Here is an 18600-nt window from a genome sequence, read left to right as displayed (position 1 = left end):
TTCAGACGGTTTGCTAAAACCTTGGAAATGGTTTTGTACAATAAGTTGCAAAGAGATATGGGACGGAGGTCTTTCATTGACTCTGGATTATCCCCTTTGGGAGCAAGAACAATATGTGTTGCATTCAAATCTGATGGGAAGACTCCCGTTGCAAGCCATGAGGTAGCTGTAGTGAAAATGTCGCCACTTATGTCATTCCAGAATCGGTGGAAAAAAGCAGGATTAAGACCGTCAGGTCCAGGTGATTTATCCGGATGCATACTGAAAACGGCATCCTTGAATTCTTGCTCAGTGAATGGTTGTGTGAGAATGTTGTTATCTTCTTCCGAAACTCAGGGCTGAACGCATGGAATGATTGCTTGTTGATCGCCCTGCTTCTCTGTAAAGATGGAATTGAAATAGTTTCGGACCAAAGTGCACATATCATCGTGAGTTGTTACCTAATTGCCGTGTTCGTCACGAAGCTTTTTTATATTGTTTTTCCGCCTACGGGCTGATGTTGAAGCATGAAAGAACTTGGTGTTTGTATCACCCTCTGCTAGCCAAAATATTTTTGAACGCTGCCTCCAGTAACTCTCTTCTTGGAGAATTAATGTTGCGAGGTTTTGCTGCATAACAAGGAGTTGAGAATCATTGGCATCAGTTGCAGAATTACGAAATTCCTCAATGGCTGTTCGCTGTTTATTAATTAGATGTCTGAAATTTGGAATGGCAGAACGACTCCAGGCTATGATATCCTCCACACAATAATTTAGTTTGGCAATAATGTTGGTGCTAGGATAGTGTTCCCAATTATTCTCCACAAGATTGACAAGTTCTGGCTCAAGAAGCCAAGCATTGTTGAATTTGAAGCTACGGTGAGGTTGTTTCCATGGAATGGGATCAAGTTGCAGAAGAAGAGGTGTGTGGTCTGATATTGGAGCAACTAGCGTTTGGAGAGCAGCGTTTGGGAACATACTTTGCCATGAGGAAGTAACAAGGTCTCTGTCTATACGGGCTTCCTTGGACCCATAAGTACCGATACTTTTAAACCATGTAAATTGGTAACCCAACAGCGGCATATCAAATAAGTGACAGTCATTTACGGCTTCCTGAAAACCACGGATAAGCCAAGGAGGGAGGTCAGGGCCTCCCCGTTTGTCTGAGGGTGACAGATGATCATTGAAGTCACCAATAATACACCATGGATCATTTGACAAACTGCTGAGATGGCGAAGGAGGTCCCAAGATGCACGACGTCTTCCCGAATTAGAATATCCGTAAAAGGCGATGAGTCTCCAATTGCCGTGAATGGGGTCTTGTATAGACATGTTTATGAAGTTCTGAGAATAGTTAATCAGTGAACAATTGATAGAGTTACGCCAAAGAATAGCTAGACCTCCACTTCGACCAATGCGGTCAACAGAGAAGTGATTATCGAACCCAATTGTATAACATAAATCAGAAATTTTATTACTTTCAACTAAAGTTTCAATTAAAATAATAACATCCGGTTTATAGACGCAGATAAGGTCTTTTATAGAAGGAACTGCCTTAACATTTCCAAGGCCTCGGCAGTTCCAAGAGATGATATTCATTGTCCCCGGCAGGCCTGGGAGCCAAGCTCTGCCGATAAAAAAGAGTTCTTCTTCTGAAAAGCTTCCATTTGCGCAGGGATTGATTTTATTGTGCTGATTGGGTTCTGGTTGTTAGGTGTTGTCATGGCAGGAAGAATGATTGCTTCAGTAGAATGAGGTGAGGTTTCAATGTGCCCTTCATTGGTAGTTAAGTCCCTTGACCGTTTTGTCTTGTTTGCAATAATTTCATCAGTATTCTCATCCATTAATTGATCCTCCTGAGTCTGAGTTATAGGAGTAGCAACTGCCGCATTTACCACATTTGATTGGCGCATTAAATTAGGATTCCGTAACAGATTCATCAAGGTGCTGGAATTTTGACTGTTACCGTTACATTTGGTGACTGTAACGGCTGCCGGCGCAGTAATTGTGATTCCTCCGTCTCTCAACCTGCTAGCACCGCCGCCATTGTTACGCTTCTTCTCGACGCGCAGCTCTGGACCCCAAAATCTGGCACCATCATCAAAATCAACCGAGTAAAGTTTTTCACAGTAGTCTTCTATGTGCCCCAACATACCACAGAAGTAACAGAAATTTCCTAGTCTTTCATACTTAAATTTGATAACGCTAGACTCACCACCTGGCCTTTTGATCTTCTTCATACGCTTTAGAGGTTTCATAACATCTAGCAGAACACGTATCCTCATATAAGAGCAAAGGTAATTGGAATTGTTTGCTGCATCATACTCGATGAATTCGCCGATGAAACTTGCAATGTCCTTTCCCACTTTTTCTGACATATAACCTGTGGGAAGTTCATGAATTTGGACCCAAAATGGAACAGATTGGAGGGCGACTTGGTTAGGGATAGCATTGCTTGGAATAAAATCCAGAATCAACAGGTGATTGTCAAAATACCATGGGCCCTTCTTTAAGACTCTTTGCAAATCAAGGTGATGAAAGAATTGGAAAGTATAAAGGTTTGGTTCAATCTCCTCAATCTTTACATCACGAACAGGGTTCCAGAAAGTTTCAATTTTTTCCATCATCATGAAGGTTCGGATAGGTCTATTTGTTAGAAAACGGCCAACGAGACGAAGGTTGGGATCAGCAATTTGTGTTGGTAAAGTATCAGGTTGTATTTCTAATTCTTCCTCTTCATCACTCAGAGGGAGACGGTGGAGAGAATCCATGGGAATTGAAGTGAGAAAGGAAAGGGAAAGTTGAAAGGTGTTGAAAGTAAACTTCTCACAAGGAGAGAACTTTTACAATCTAATTGTTTTAACTTTAACTTCCAGCCTGTTTGACTGTGAATATAATCAACCTCAAAGAAGAACGATACTTATGCAAAACTTAAAAATTAGTACAATGGCTTCCCTGTGCAGTTCAATAAAGAAAAAAAGGAAAATTGGTAAAATAACAATTCTAAGTTGGTGTTGGAATTTTAATAATTTATTTTAATTTAATTATTATTAATTATTAGATATTTACTTAAAAGTTTATAACTTAAATTGTTTGACTTAGTCATTGTAGCTTACACTTGCACGCTGTTGTTAGTTGCTGCTATTTACTTGGTCATTGTGTCCACGTTTCTATTCTACATATTAGTGTTACATTACATGGTCAGGTTATGTAACATGGAACCTGCTCTTTACCCAAACGGTTCTGCTCATTCCCAAAGTAAAAGTCCAAAATGTCCCTACGCAACTTAACTTGCGCTAGTGTATTTTGTACGCATGTTAAGTCACGCTACGTGACTCAACATGCGTTAGTGTAATATGAATGTGACTTAAGTCACGTACCACTTAGCACTAGCGCAAGTTAACTCACGCTAGTTGGCCGGTGAAGAACAAACGTTTTTCCAACTTTGGTCAGCTTTTCAACATTCAATCTACACATTTTTTACCACTTTCACACGTTTTTTTTGACCACATTTATGTTAGATACAACCTAGGTTCACATTTCTACCTATAAATACCCTCACATACTTCCCATATTCCTCACATTATCTCCTCCCACTCTCTCCCTCTAATTCTCTTCTTTCTTTGTTTTTTTTTCAATATTCTCTTTGGGGTGAAAAGGGATCAAAATTCGTCGGGAAAAATAGTGAGTAGCCGACTTGGGGAAGTGATCGACCGTTGGGATAATTTTAAATCTGCTTTTTTAACTGCAGAAACTTTTTACCGTGGGTAAAAAGAACTTCTTGTGGTAACAAAAAAAACCAGATTTAAATTTAGCCCAAGGGTTGATGATGTATTTTCCCCAAGAAGGCTGCTCACTATTTTACCCCACGAAGATTGATTACTTTTTACCCCAAAAACGAGAAAATAAGTAGATTTAGTGAATAAGTTCAACATTATTGTACGACAATTGTTGTAATGTACGAATTATTAATAAAATAAGATATTGTTATATTTAATTTTATTTATATTTAGTCCATTTGCTTTTATTTATATTTAGTCCATTTGCTTTTATTTATATTTGTATTTATTTAAAGAATAATATCGAATCAATAATTTAGAATAATGTTAACAAAATAATTTCGGAATAATGTTAATAAAATAATTTAGAATAAAGTTAATAAATTAATTTAGATTAATGTGCACAAACTAATTTACAATAATGTTAAGAAAATATTTCAGAATAATGTTAATAAAATGATTTAGTATAAAGTTAAGAAAATAATTTAGAATAATGTTGTAGTGTTGTTTGATTTGAAGTTGAAGGAATTTTGAAGTTGGGAAATTTGAGAGAAAATTGAGAAGTGTGTGTGTTGTTTGATGAAAATAAGGCAGAATGAGGTTCTGCCTGGGTTAATAATATCACGTAGCGCAACTTAAGTCACGTAGCGTGACTTAAGTTGCGTAAACATTGCAACTAGCGTAAGTTAACTTACGTAACGCATGTTAACATGCGTAGGGGTATATTTGTATTTTACTTTGGGAGTGAATAAAACTGTTTGGGTAAAGAGCAGGATTCATGTAACATTAATAATAGAAACATGTACTTCATAACCAAGTAAACAACAACTAATAAGAAGGTGCAAGTTACAATGACTAAGCCAAACAATATTATAAATAACTAATAATGAATAATAAGTAACTTTAACATAAGTTAATCAACTTATCATTATATCCATCTAAGTGTGGTCGGCTACATGGATCAAATTACACCATACTATTTTATCATAAACCATATTTGAATCCAACCTATCGACCTCTAAATCCTTTCTAATGGTTTATCTTATTGTTTTCCTATGTCTTCATCTACCCCTTTTGACCTGACTCTCCTCCATCTGATCTACTGTTCTTACAGCGGTATCTACATGTCTTCTCTCTACTTGCACAAACCATCTAAGCCAATTTTCTATCAACTTTTCTATCCGATCTAGTAATGAGAATCATTAATAGGGGTGAAATGAAAAAAATTGCATGAAATAAAATGACATCCAAAAACTAAATTTTAAGATAAAAAATTAAACAAATATGAGTTTAATCATCTCATTAGACTACCAGAACTCATACAAATGAGATTGACACTACATCTTCATCTTATACCTTAAGGAATTAGGTATAGAGGTATATCATTTAAATGTTCTTTAACATTTACTCTTGCATTCAATGCAAAATTTTAACTCACTTGATAGACTGACATCTCTTCCTTAAGAATGAGACTCATTGCATCTGTGATCTACCATTTTGAACCCCCCCCAACAAAGTTGAATCGGGCTATAATCCCACCTTTAGGCCTTCCGAGGGAGCCAACACTAGTGTGAGTTGACTCATAGACAAGGAGCAACCACACAAATGAGAACGATACCACACATTTTCACCCAATATGTTAAGGCACTAAGTGTATGAGTTTTTCACTTATATGTTATTCAACCTCCACTCTTCTACTCAATGTTGGACCGTAACCGACACTTGATACATCGCAAGATTATCATCGTCATGTTTGACGAAATTCTAACCCTTGCTTGGAACGGGTATCCATACTAGTTTTAAAACAATCAGAATCTAAAAAAAATCTAACAACAACTTCAAATGAGAAGTTATTAATAGCTTCTCAAAATATAAAAATTTTGTAGTGGAGAGAGAAAATAAAGGTCAAAAGATTGAAATAATTTTGTAACAAAAACTGTTTTCCAAGTGTTTTTTATTAAACAAATGCAAAATAGATTTTAATTTTTTATAAAATGTCTAAAAAATAATCATTAATTTAATCAACGTCAAAATCACTTTTAATTGTAACATTAACAATCGAGCCCATTAGTAGTGCATATATAAATTAAATACATAAATAAATTATGGGAAATGCTAACTGGTGCCCCCGGCACTGGTTAAGGGTATAAAAATGGTAATTATACAATAATTATTGCATTAAAAATTGTGTAATTAATCCATAAATAAGTCAACTAAGTTTCCTTTTACGGTAATAAATTCCTTTTTTTTGTATCTTTAACCAGTGCCCGGGACACCGGTTAGCATGACCCATAAATTATTAAAAACTATAACCCTACGTAATTTCTTAAAAAAAAAAAAAAATAACCCTGCATAATTGAAGTTGGAACAAGAAAAGAGAAAATTGCGCCAACCTCAATGAAAACATCACGATACGAGCACAATGCCGGCATGGATCGTTACAGTGAGTTCCTCTAATTCTCTTTTCATGTCAAATTAGAAAATCAACCAAATCTCAAAGTTGATTATTGCGTAATTAAAGGTATTATTGTTTGCTTTATATGTGATCTGTCCATGTTCTTAACTCACTTTGTCAGTAATATTATTAGGTTTTGGGAAGAATTGACGGAGTTTCAAAAAATATGTGATGACAAGTGACCACAAAGAGATGATCTTGCAAACCTTTCATTTATCCGACTCAACGGCGATGGTGGATAGAATCAGCGACTTATCAGATGAGTTATTGTGTCACATTCTGTCTTTTCTTTCAACCAAACATGCTTTCACTACCACCATTCTTTCCAAAAGGTGGACCCCGCTTTTCTATTCACTCCCAGTCCTATGTTTCAACGAAAATGAAACCGTGAGAGATGACCATGATACCTTTTATCGTTTCTGTTGTTTTGTCGATAATCTCATGCTCTCTCCTCGATATTCAACCAACAAAACCCTCAAAACTTTTCGTCGCATCTGTTGGTTTGATGGAGTCGTCATGCGTGATCGTCAATTCTTCATCGAACGTTTTGCCTCATGGATTGAAGCCGCAAAGCTACGTCGTGTTGAAGAATTTCAACTCTCTCTGTATTGCCACACTTGGAAGCCTATTATTTTTCTTTTTCCAACCCTAGTTATTCTCAAACTTGACCATTTATATGTTGGAAATGAAACTGCAAGTCATAATCTTCCATCACTCAAAACCCTGCATTTGACATCAGTTTATTTTGAAAATCACAATGAATTCATAAATTTTCTTTCTGTTTGTCCCAACCTAGAGGATTTGCATGTTCATCCTATCTATTATGAGAAACATGATGAAAACAATGCACGAGAAGAAAGGTTTAAACTAAGGGTGTTCAAAACCGAACCAATCCAATAGAAAAACCGCAAACTGAACCAATCCAAACCGAAACCGCAAAAAACCGCATTTGGTTCGGATATATTCGGATCAATTTTTTACCAAACCACATGGTTTGGTTTGGTTTGCGGTTTTGATATTACCAACCGAACCAAACCGCAATATACTAATTAAATATATATCACTTGGACCAATACTCATAGAAACTCAATGGAAACTTTAAAAAATTACATATTTTTTCTCTTGTTAAACTTCTTCTTTGTTTTTTCTTTCAAAAATGTATTTATGCACTACTTGAACTCTTAGAGAATGATAAATTTTTTGGTCTTTTGCATTTATTACAAAATAGGATTACTTTTTGTTTGCGTTTAAATTTGGTCTACGTAGTTGGGAACATTGTTGGGAACATTGTTGGATGAAAATAAAATTGTAATGTTGGATAAAATTTAAAACATTATTGAAATATGTTGTGTTTTAGCTTTTTAATTTGATTTTAATGTTGGAAACAAAAAAAATTATTGTCTAAAAAAACCGTACCAACCGATCCAATCCAAACCGCATTGGTTTGGTTTGGTTTGGTTCAGATTTTATTTTAAAAGTCAACCGAACCAAACCAAACTGCATACTTATTTATTTTGCGGTTTGGATGACTTTTAGCCTCAAAACCGAACCAAACCGCACCGCGGACACCCCTAATACCCTTGACCCTGTCTAAATTGGTTAAAGCGAGTATCAATTCAATGGACGGTCTTTTTAATGTTGTTAAGAATGTCGAGTTTCTACGTGTAATCAAAAGATCCACCGAGCAAGAGGATTCTTTCAAAGTCGCTTCAGTGTTTCAAAACTTAATTCATATTGATCTATTGTTTGGTCTTGGCTCGTTTCATTGCTGGGATGGTGTTGTTAGTATTGAAAAGGTTTGGATTGTTTATTAGTATTGAAAAGGTCTTGGCTCCAAATTCTTTATATTGAAAAGGTTTGTTTATTAGTATTTTTGTTGCATGTTCTTTTTTCTCATATATTTTTATGATTTAACTTTATAATGGTTGTAGTTAGCGAGATAAGACTTGGTTATTCTTGTTGAATATATTTTGAGAAATGATATTTTTGACCCCTTTGACAGTGGAGGAAGACCGGCCCATCGAAGGAATGGAAGTGCCCAATTTCGGTTCTTGAATGTGTTTCGTCTCACCTCAAATCATGTACTATTTTACACTTAGATGGATCGGCAAGTGATCTTAAATTTGCAACTTATATTTTGCAAAATGCAAGACTTTTACAAGACATGACAATCAGATTTGATATTGACTCCTCAAATAAAACAGTTTTAGAAAAAGGTAAGATTATGGAAGAATTGTCCTCTTGTCCAATAATATCTTCAAGATGTAAACTTTCATTCGGCTTTAAGTGTAGTGAGTAGAACTATAGGTACTGTTTTTCATTACTTCCAATTCTAATTTTAACTTGATACTTTGAACAGCATAGGGTGAACTACCATTGGGGATCAATGATAATGATTATGTTTCAATTCGTTTAATTTTAATTTTATCTATTGCACTGAAAGAAAGAATTGTTTGGTTGTGCTTGTTAACTAGAATATGTTGCCATTTTTAAGGAGTATGTAATATTCCGACCAATAATTCGTCTTTGCTATGTCCGAAGATTTCATCCCCCTGAACCTTGTGAAGATGAGAAACAACCCCCACAACTCTATGGAGGTGATCAATACCTTATTTTCTTTAGGTCCTTTATCCACCACCAAGACCCTTGAGAGAAACAAAACTGTAAGTCCTATAGCACCCTAAAAATCTAGTCCTCTTAGAAAAAGTGTTTAATCTGAAGATGTAAAGAGAAAGGGTTTGGAGATTCTAGTGTCTATTTGCAAAATGTTTCAATGAATGAACAGTGTGTGAAAAAGGGTATAATATATGTAAGGTTGAGTGAAGTGTGTTGATTTTGACTCAAAATAGCGAACTTGAATCGATTCATACTAAGTATGAATTGGTTCAGACAGTGCAAAATAAGAATATCTGAAACAATGAAGATTGATACGAAACATAAGAACTTTAAATTTATTCAAGAACTTCCTATATGAAAATTGAATCGATTCAAATATGCATAGGTAGGTTTTGAATCGAATCATAGATTCCAAATAAAGATTGATATGATTCAAAGAACAGTGATACGATTCAAAGAGAAATAGACACAACTCGAAAGTTAAATAATACAATTCAAAATATTCAAAGAATATTTGAATCGATTCAAAAAGTCAAAATAGGATAAACGACCAGAGACAAAGTATGATACAATTCAGAACAATGTGAATCATATCAGATCCCCTAAAAACACAATTTTTAGAAAAACTGACTCCCAAGAAACTCCTAGACACAATTTTAATCCTTGATAACATGAGATATTATTGTAGAGAACCATAGGTCATAGATTTACTAGAGTGCTTTCATAATTGAGCTATTTAATAAATAAAAGCATCATCAAAACATAAATGAATAGGCAATCCACAACCATCTCCCTTGCACTTCCAAGGAATTTTTCATTATAATCACACAAGAATATAACTGCTCAAACACAAGTTTGAGACTTCTTTGCGTCACGAAAGTGGACTTATACAATCAGAGTTTATAATAAATAAGTTTGATTGTGTTTACATTTTGTACTCATGGTAAACTAAATTAAAGCTCAAGTAACTTCTGCCATTAATAAATTCTAAGATATGAAGTTTGTAAGAATTATCTAAGTGTTTATACACTTTTAATTTTGACAGAGTTTTGACACTTGTATAATATGTAAATTAGGTCCTTTTATATGAGAGTATGATAAAATCGTTGGCTGAAGAGTGTCAACGCATCCGAAACGTCCTTGTGAAGCTTTGATAAATTTTAAAAACCTTGCCTATAATGGATAATGTGGTTGAATAGTACTATATGGGTCCTTTTCTTCTTTGGGAATGATATGTTACATTATGTTTTCCATTTAAGTTCTTTCTTTGTTTCTGCATGTGGTTAGAAGAATACAAACAATACGATTAGAACTTGAATGCGACGTTCCTTCAGAAGAAGACAAAAATGATTAGAGTCTTCCAGAGTGCTAATGTGTCCTTCAGAACTTGCTTACTTCAGAGTCTGATTTCATCAAAACGTGTTCTCATCGGAGTCATTAATGCTTGATGCATCTTGTGATCAAATCTTTGACTTTTTATTCACCTTTCTTCAAATCATCTTTAAGACTTCAGAAGTCTTCATATCTTCTTTTGAGTACCAAAATGCTTTCCTTTGCGTTCATAGCTTGATGTATCATAACCAAAGCATGACTTTGAAGTCATAATTTAATTATATGTTGTTCCTCCAAATTATTTTCTACATTTTCATCTGGTTTAAGGCGCATAACTTTGACAATATTAGAGGTAGCAAAAGTAACAACAACTTGTTGAACAAGTTTCTCAAAATCTTTTGACGATCCAATTCCTGTTGAACTATCTTTTTACTATCTTCGTTCCTTTAAAGGGTAAAGGTTTCTTCGCTTGTATTGGTTTATTACCTTTGTCCACCTTTTTTTCATCTTTGTTACTCCCTCTGGTCACATTTATAAGCAAAAAACACATTTTGAGGTACATTGAATAATTCATGTATTTGACCTTAAATGTGACCGGATACATTAATTATTCAATGTATCTAAAAAGTTGATTTTTGCTTATAAATGTGACTAAAGGGAGTAGTTGGTACTTTTTCCTTACATGTGTCGCCCTTACTATCTTTATAAGGGTGTAACCAACTACAAGTAGAAACATGGTGCATGATGATTTGATAGCGTGAACAGAAATTTGGGAGCCACTCATAAACTACTTCAACATTAAACGTTAATCCTTCCATATATTAACCATAGTTTTGTCAAATATATGAGCATAATATCAAGGGGCATACCAATCGCACTAGCAATCTTGAATAAAGTTTGACTTCTCTAATATGATTGGGGAAACTCCATTAGAGATATGCAAACATGTGTGTGTCTAACGCTATGTGTGATAATTGAAATTGTTCGTCCATTGAGAAAGATGCATGATTCCCGACTTAATGTTAATTGTGCCTATTGGCCCCGTCTGTGAGAAATTATCTTCCAAGGCTCGCTGCTGGCCAATGCTTTAATGGTTTAGAAATAATATCCTTGGTATTGTAGGGGTTGTCTCCTTTATTTTAAGCAAGCCTACCATGTAAATTTCATTTACAAGCATTAAGGCACTTCATATATACTTATCCTTAATAGTTTTAATGCATAATGCATCTCCTTTGATTGCTGGCAGTTGTTGAGAATCAGAAATAAAAACCTCCTTTGATGAAAGAACCTGTGCGAAATAATGCCAAGGAATCTTGAAGTCCATGTCCAGATCGCTATGCAAATCAACGGAACGTTGTCGGTACTCTCCAATACAATTGTGCGCGTAATTAATTTTAGTCGAAGCTCAAGAAAATTAAATACATTGCTACCAATAAAATAATTTTTTGTAACAACTAACAAAAAATAAGCAAAAAAGTTTAAAGGTAAACCACAATTCAAACAAAATTTATAACAATATGTTTAAGTCAAACAAAATAATGTCAATCATTAAGAGAAAAACAGCTTCTAAATTCATACCCGAACACAGAATTAAACATATTACTACCATTCACATAAAACTTTGCAGATAATTTAGTGTTAGATTGTTTATGTTAATATTTTATTTTGACAAAAACATGATATGCAAGATATTTAGTGTGATATTCTTCCCCCTCACAAATACATGATATGCCCCCTGAAAAAAAATACATGATATACAGAATATTGTTATAAGATATAAAAATAATATCAATGGCATTAGAAACCTTTAACACTTTATCAATCTATTTTTAGTACCGGAAAAAAAAAACCGTAACACTACGAATAATAAATTGATCCAAGTTGTAAGAGATTTGAGCTCCTTAAACAAGTGGCCGGAGGTTCGATCTCCGACTCTTACGTATGGAAAAAAATTCAGTTGAAAAATGAGAATCTACCTTATGTGTCTCACAAGTTTTCCGGCGAAAATTATTCATTGCTAAATCATGTTGAAAACTTCATACCAACATGGTAAAAGAAAAAAGAAAGGAAAAAAACCCTTTAATTACATAAAGTAAAACAATTTTATCACACAAAGGACCAAAAAATAAAATAAAAATTGCAAACTAAAACAGAAAACAATCATAACATAATAAAACAAAATATGAACAAAAGTTTACGGAAAATTGAATACAATACTTTAGACTACACAAAACCTCTACCAAAAACATTCATGAAGTATCCAGATTAACAATGTCAAACCAATCCAGATTAACATTCATGCTTGCTATTTTCCAATTTGATCCTAAAGCATACACCGTCAGACAATGGAAGCAAGTTTAAGCTTGCTTGCTACTATCCCTACTAAACATCAAAGCATGTGCTAATTACAAACTACTTTCATGTTTAGCAAAAGTAAAATAATAGAAAACTATAGAACTTGTTCATATTAAAGCTGGTCTATAGCAAAACCTCTATAGATTTAAAAAGAGAAAAGAATCTGTTAAAATTAAACTCAATTAAAAAATAAACAATAAGTTAATCCATACAAATAAATCTCAAAGTTAAGGTTTAGGGAGTAAAAGTAGAAACTGAGACAAAGAAGTGGGAGCAAGAAAGGTTGAAATAAAAGTTCAAAAAAATAGCTCAAATGAAGACAAATCTGAAATGAACAAAACAATAAACAAGGAAATAGTCAACCATCATCCCAGTTAACAATCGAGGTTTGAACAAGTGTGAAAATGTCTTGTTAAACCAAACATTGGTTGTTGTTGCTCACAATGATGAAATATGAGAGGTTAGTTAAAACATAGTTCCTGAATTGAAGAAAGTATGCTGTCAAATAAAGATAATCAAACGAGGCGAGTCCGAATTGTGACCGAACATAACTAATGAGTTCATGTATTAAGGTCGATGAGTTTGAAGATTTTTACTTCTTTTACTGCGAGGTAATGAATATTGATTAAACTAACACTAAAAAAAGACCCCAGAACACAAAATCTGAATCTCCAAACATAATTCAGTACAAATGTCGTAGATTACTCAGTACTGGTTGTTGAAGTAAAAGTTATGTCAAGAAGTAATATTGGTGACGAAGTATTCATACCTAGATTATCTTTTATACAATTTGATGTCAGATTATATTTTAACATCAATAGAAATATACAATATAACCTATTGGTCTTTACCACAGTCGATGAGACCCGTGCATACACATGGGTCGAAAGTCTACTAAAAAGAAAATGAACCACCGGTAAAAGTCTTCCTCCGGTGCTATCAGCTAGACCTCCCTCTGAACACGGTCCACATACCTCTGGCAAAATAGATTTTAGAAACAAATTTTAGTCAAGTCTATATTGATAGGTACCTGATTGAGATGTAAAGACGAAGTAATATAAAAGTACAGAAGTAATGTCGAGAAAACACTGTTTCATTTATTGATAAGAAAGAGCAATCAGAATCTTCTATATATATTAAAACAGACCCTTCGTTAACAACTCATCAATTATGCGCCACATATTCATAGTTATGCCACATTTTCCTTTGATCCTAGGTGGTGCTACCTAAATCCTTCCTTGCTCTCATTTTGACATATTTCTTATTCTCGCGTTTTTACTATCGACATTTCATATTTTTTAAATCTCATTTTATTGAACCATTGGAACCGTTACTCCTATCCATCCGTTTTACTTCCTAGCTCAATACTTTTTTCTTCAATATGTCAGCACTACCACTATAGTCCACCAATTTGATCACAATTTATCTATCATAAAGCCAAAATAATGCTATTCATATGCTACATCCCAACTACAAAAAAACATTTTCATATGTTATTCATAAAGTCAAAATAATGCTATTCATAATCTATCACAATTAATCACAATGTAAACATATGCTTAACTCATCCACAATTAATCACAATGTAAACATATGCTTAACTCATCCAGAAACTCTATTCATATGCTATATCCCCCAACTACAAAAAAAAATCTTATTCTGTTAATTTATTCGCTACTACTTCTAATCATCAAACCCAGAAAAACATTATTGTCACTCGATCCAAAAATAATATTTTTAAACCCAATACGGTTTTCGCTGCTACCAAACATAATCTTAAGGAAAACCTTGAGCCTTCAACAATCAATCAGGCTCTTAAAATTCCTAATTGGAGAGAAGCTAGTTCTGCAGAGTTTAATGCATTACTAAAGAATGGCTGATGCTCAAGAAACCAAAACACTTGCAAGGGATCAAAAAAGACTTACCTGCATAATTAGTTCTGCAGTAATCCCTTTGACTTGTGAATGTGATGATGATGAAGACAGATTCAAACACTCTGCCTTAATCTTGGCACTCTGCAAATAAAATCACATCAATGGAATATGCAACCCTTAATGTCACGAGACCAATTTTCCTATGTAATATTACCTACGAAAAATGTAATATAGCAAATGTGTGATTCACCTGGGTTATGGAGGACTCATCTTGGAATGTATAAGGTATATGATCCAAAACCTTTGTTTTAGCTAGGCCTTCAACAAACGACTGAATTCGGCGTGTTTCAAACTACATAGATTGAAGGACTGAATCAGTAGCAGATGAACATGAATAAAAGTACATATATGTAGAAAGGAAACACACGTTTGATGTGGCCGCAGAACCAATGGGCACTCCAATAACAACCCCTTTGACATTGTGCTTAGTTATCTGCATGGAAAAGTAGATTAATATATTGATAAAAATTGACAAATCAGAAGGGAAAATGAGAAAAACAGAAGGAAAAACTAAATGTATAAAGCAGTATGCTTTTGAATTTATTTGATAAAAATGGATGAATCAATATAGAGAGAAGGTTCTTGACCTTATATAATCACAAAACTATAACTAATTGAATTGGACACCTAATCACACAACAGTCAAGCAATTAATTTCACATAACCTCTTGTCACATTCCTCCTATCACATAACCTCTAATAAAAACTGAATGTAAGTTACCCAAGTAACCATGTAATATGGTTATCATAGGATTATTAGGAGTTAAGAGTATCGCCAATACCATATCCTTGAGTTCACACGCAACAATGTCAGCTAGCTTATCCTGCCCAGTCTGGTCCTTCCTGGAAAAAGCACTGAACATAACATACATATAAGTTTTTACTCAACTAGATCACCAGCTAAAACAGACCGAATAAGTTACGCAGTATCTGCTGTATTTATATGAATAAGTAAGTTGGTTACGGTTGAATCAATGTAGGTCATAGTTCATAAAAAGGCAATTACGATACATTAGTCGTATCATGGTAACCTTAATGTGTTTGTTTCTATCATGAAAACACAATACACAGTACAGAGTACAAATCATATATGGCTTCATGCAGGTGTATTACATTATATGACAACATAATTAATTTTGATGGATTCAATGAGCAAAACATCTGCACATTTACCTCTAACAGTATGGCGCATTAAATGTAAATAAAACTCTTAGTATTCCGTCCACATTTACTTCTATGTATATTAATTATCATCTCATAGTTAATTCTCCGATTAAGAGTTGTACATGAAAGCTGAATTTCAAAAGTCACCAAAGAAACAAGTAAGATAATCTCAACTAACTGTGCGCTTTTAACTTTGGAGACATTATCATCACATGCATATATGGTTATACATTAACCTATAACACATCGCTGGCAACAATGATGTTAGTTTATAGTCATTTATCCTTCAATATTTAATGTTTTTATGTTTATCAGTTTGTTAAATAAAGTCCTATTCCTTAGACAAGTGGAGTTGTGTAAATAAGAATTAGAATTTCTCTATGACTAAGTCATTCCACGTTGTTGGCCATGTAAAACGTGGGATTGTAAGCACTTTGATTCTGTTTTGAATTGTATAAGGCTATAGAGCCAATATTTTGCTTTCAACTGAATAAGATATCCAATCCAAAAACCTCTATCAGTGTTAAGCTTTTCCAAATGAACAATGGATAGTTGGATTTATAGTTTTATTATATGCTTGTCATGCATGTAATTATCGAAAGTTTAGCAAATAGGGCTGAAATTTTGTTGTTAAATTATATCCCAAGAGGTCAACTATGAAGCACGGACACTCATCGTGTCCCGGTGTCGGACACATGTCGTATCCGACACTGACACTGACACGACACCGACACTTATAATTACACTGAATTATGTCATTTTTGATAATTATTGGCTGTGTCGGCGTGTGAGTGTCCGTATCGTGTCCGGTATCCATGTCTGTATCAGTCCTTCATAGGCTCAAAGCAATAAATACAAATAATAATAACAACAAACTTGTTCATGTGAGCAACGTTAATCAAAGAAACTTCTTTAACAGCAATTCAATCTTGCAATAACAATGATATTCTAAAATTCTTGAACAAAATCAATAAAACAAACCGAGCATACCAACTGCGTTCCAAATCCAACATTAGGTTAACGTCAGTCATCGCCACTCCTACAGACTTCTCGCCGACATTGAGGCTCATCAATCTGCCGAACTCATTCATCGTTGTTTTCCTGAACAGCTGAAACAACTTGATGCTCTCCGTTAACTTCATTTCTAACTACAAAATCAAAACAACAATTTAAAATCAATTTCAACTTCAGTTTAGTAACCAAAACCTAAAATCAATTCTTTGCACAACAGATTCAAACAGAGATATACGAAGAACACCAGAAACAGCTCAAACAGTTCAATGACAAAAGAAATGCGAAAACGCAGCATAACACACGAGAAATTCAAATTAATTTCAACTAGAATACGAAAACGCAGCGTAAAAGTAAAACGAAGAAGAAGAAGAAGAAACGAACCTGGAAGTGGAAAATGATGAAGAAGAAACGAAGAAGACGAACTGTGAGTGTGATTTCAGTGAGACAGGGAATGTTGAAAGTTGAGTTAGGGTTTGTTCCAAGGTAATAAAAAGCAGATCGGACCGGCCGGTTCGAAAGGATCGGACCGCTGTGATGCTAGACCGGAGAATAAACCGGAAAACCGGCGGTTTGAGCGATTTCACAGGTTGAACCGTCTCCCTTTTTTTCCTTCTAAAACAGCGTCGTTTCTTAGCCTCCCACCCACGTTTTTTTGGTTTTTTATGATTATGTTTTTTCTATGACTATTGATTGAAACATAGAGAAGGAAGAAGAGGAGAGAGACGTTTCATTTTTTTTTTTTTGTTAATTGTTACTCTTTTTTGTTTTAATATTTTGTGTTAAAATCTATAAATATAAAATAAGTCAACTTTTTGTTTTTAATTCCTCTACAAAATTTCTTCAACTTTTACGTCCTTAAAATAAATTTCACCTTTACTTTTGGCCTCTCCTTTAAATTAAATTCATAAGTAGAATTCATATTTTTGAATAAAATTTTGCACAAAAATTCATAATATTTTAAGAATCTCTCCCAAAAAAATTTAGAATTTTTTAACGAAACATGTATTTAAGTTAAAAACTCATATTTAATTTGTGTTTTCTTAAAAAAATTCAAATTTTTTTTTTTGAATATTTTACACATTTCTGTACAATTTCATTAAAAAATACAAAAATTAAACTAAAAGAAGGAACCAAAAATAGTGATTGAAAATTTTATGTGTCCGTCTATTATTATTATTATTAGCGAAAAGACGGGTACTTATGTGTCCGTCTTTCTGCTATTTTTATTGTACTAACTTTATTGTACTAACGGTTGAAAATTATGAATATTATTTTTTTATGAAATTTTGATTTTGATTAAAAGTAAGAGTAAAAATGTTTTTTGCTTTCAAATTATATAAATCAAACTAACCATGATTATTTATTTCAACGACACCAACAATATAACAAAAAAAAATATAATCTAAATTCTTATTTTTTTTAATGACATCAATAACAATCTATATAAAGGGTATAATTGGGATAACGAAAAATTAAGTATGGATATATTCATCTAGTTTGTTACCTTTTTTTAAGGATAAAGGAAAAAACCTGAACATATATTTACTCTTATCTATTTGTAATGGGATGCACTTCAGTGCCTGTAAGGAGAGAAAGACATGTGCTTTTGAACCAGTAAAAAACTGTCAAGTGGCAAAGCTTTGTTTAAAAAATAAAAAAAGCAAAAAACACTGGATTGAAAGAGCGGGAAAGGGAGAACAGTTATCAAAAAAGAAATTTATTCTTTTCGGGAAATTTTAATTTTCAAATCCAAGACCAAGAGGAAATAGTGTTAGAATGAGTTACCATGTTGGTACGAGACAACAATCATTTATAACCACACTTGGTAGTGTAGACATCATTTTTGTTGGAACTCCAGATAAAAACATCTTCTATGGAGGGATTGAACTTGATGTGCATGTTATTAATAAAATCAGTTGCCATAGGAGGGAGGTGGGAGTACAAGTCCTAAGTACGAGGACCATTGGTGGACA

General features: G+C 33.7%; 2 protein-coding genes across 2 annotated transcripts; both read right to left on the bottom strand.

Annotated features, from left to right (window-relative positions):
- Positions 1–440: 440 nt before the first annotated feature.
- LOC146915283 (uncharacterized) lies at positions 441–1577 on the bottom strand. Its single transcript, XM_085721302.1, has one exon. The coding sequence runs from the start codon at positions 1575–1577 to the stop codon at positions 441–443; it is 1137 nt and encodes a 378-aa protein (XP_085577428.1).
- An 11602-nt stretch (positions 1578–13179) lies between these two features.
- Positions 13180–17356, bottom strand: LOC146915282 (uncharacterized). The gene is made up of 7 exons (XM_085717731.1): positions 17009–17356; positions 16604–16761; positions 15232–15304; positions 14817–14882; positions 14640–14741; positions 14441–14530; positions 13180–13491 (listed from the first exon to the last, which is right to left on the bottom strand). The coding sequence occupies exons 2-7, from the start codon at positions 16753–16755 to the stop codon at positions 13459–13461; spliced, it is 516 nt and encodes a 171-aa protein (XP_085573857.1). The 5' UTR covers positions 16756–16761; positions 17009–17356; the 3' UTR covers positions 13180–13458.
- Between the last annotated feature and the right edge of the window lie 1244 nt (positions 17357–18600).

This window comes from Medicago sativa, chromosome 6, assembly GCF_051527215.1.
Source record: "Medicago sativa cultivar Bolivia chromosome 6, Bolivia_mono, whole genome shotgun sequence".
Lineage (NCBI taxonomy): Eukaryota > Viridiplantae > Streptophyta > Magnoliopsida > Fabales > Fabaceae > Medicago > Medicago sativa.
This window is presented reverse-complemented; position numbering and strand designations above follow the sequence as displayed.

Coding starts and splice junctions, on each gene's coding strand:
- LOC146915283 (XM_085721302.1), bottom strand. CDS start 1,577: ATGAATATCATCTCTTGGAACTGCCGAGGCCTTGGAAATGTTAAGGCA.
- LOC146915282 (XM_085717731.1), bottom strand. CDS start 16,755: ATGAAGTTAACGGAGAGCATCAAGTTGTTTCAGCTGTTCAGGAAAACA. Junction 15,305..16,603: donor TTGGATTTGGAACGCAGTTG/GTATGCTCGGTT, acceptor TGTTATGTTCAG/TGCTTTTTCCAGGAAGGACC. Junction 14,742..14,816: donor GTTCTGCGGCCACATCAAAC/GTGTGTTTCCTT, acceptor CAATCTATGTAG/TTTGAAACACGCCGAATTCA.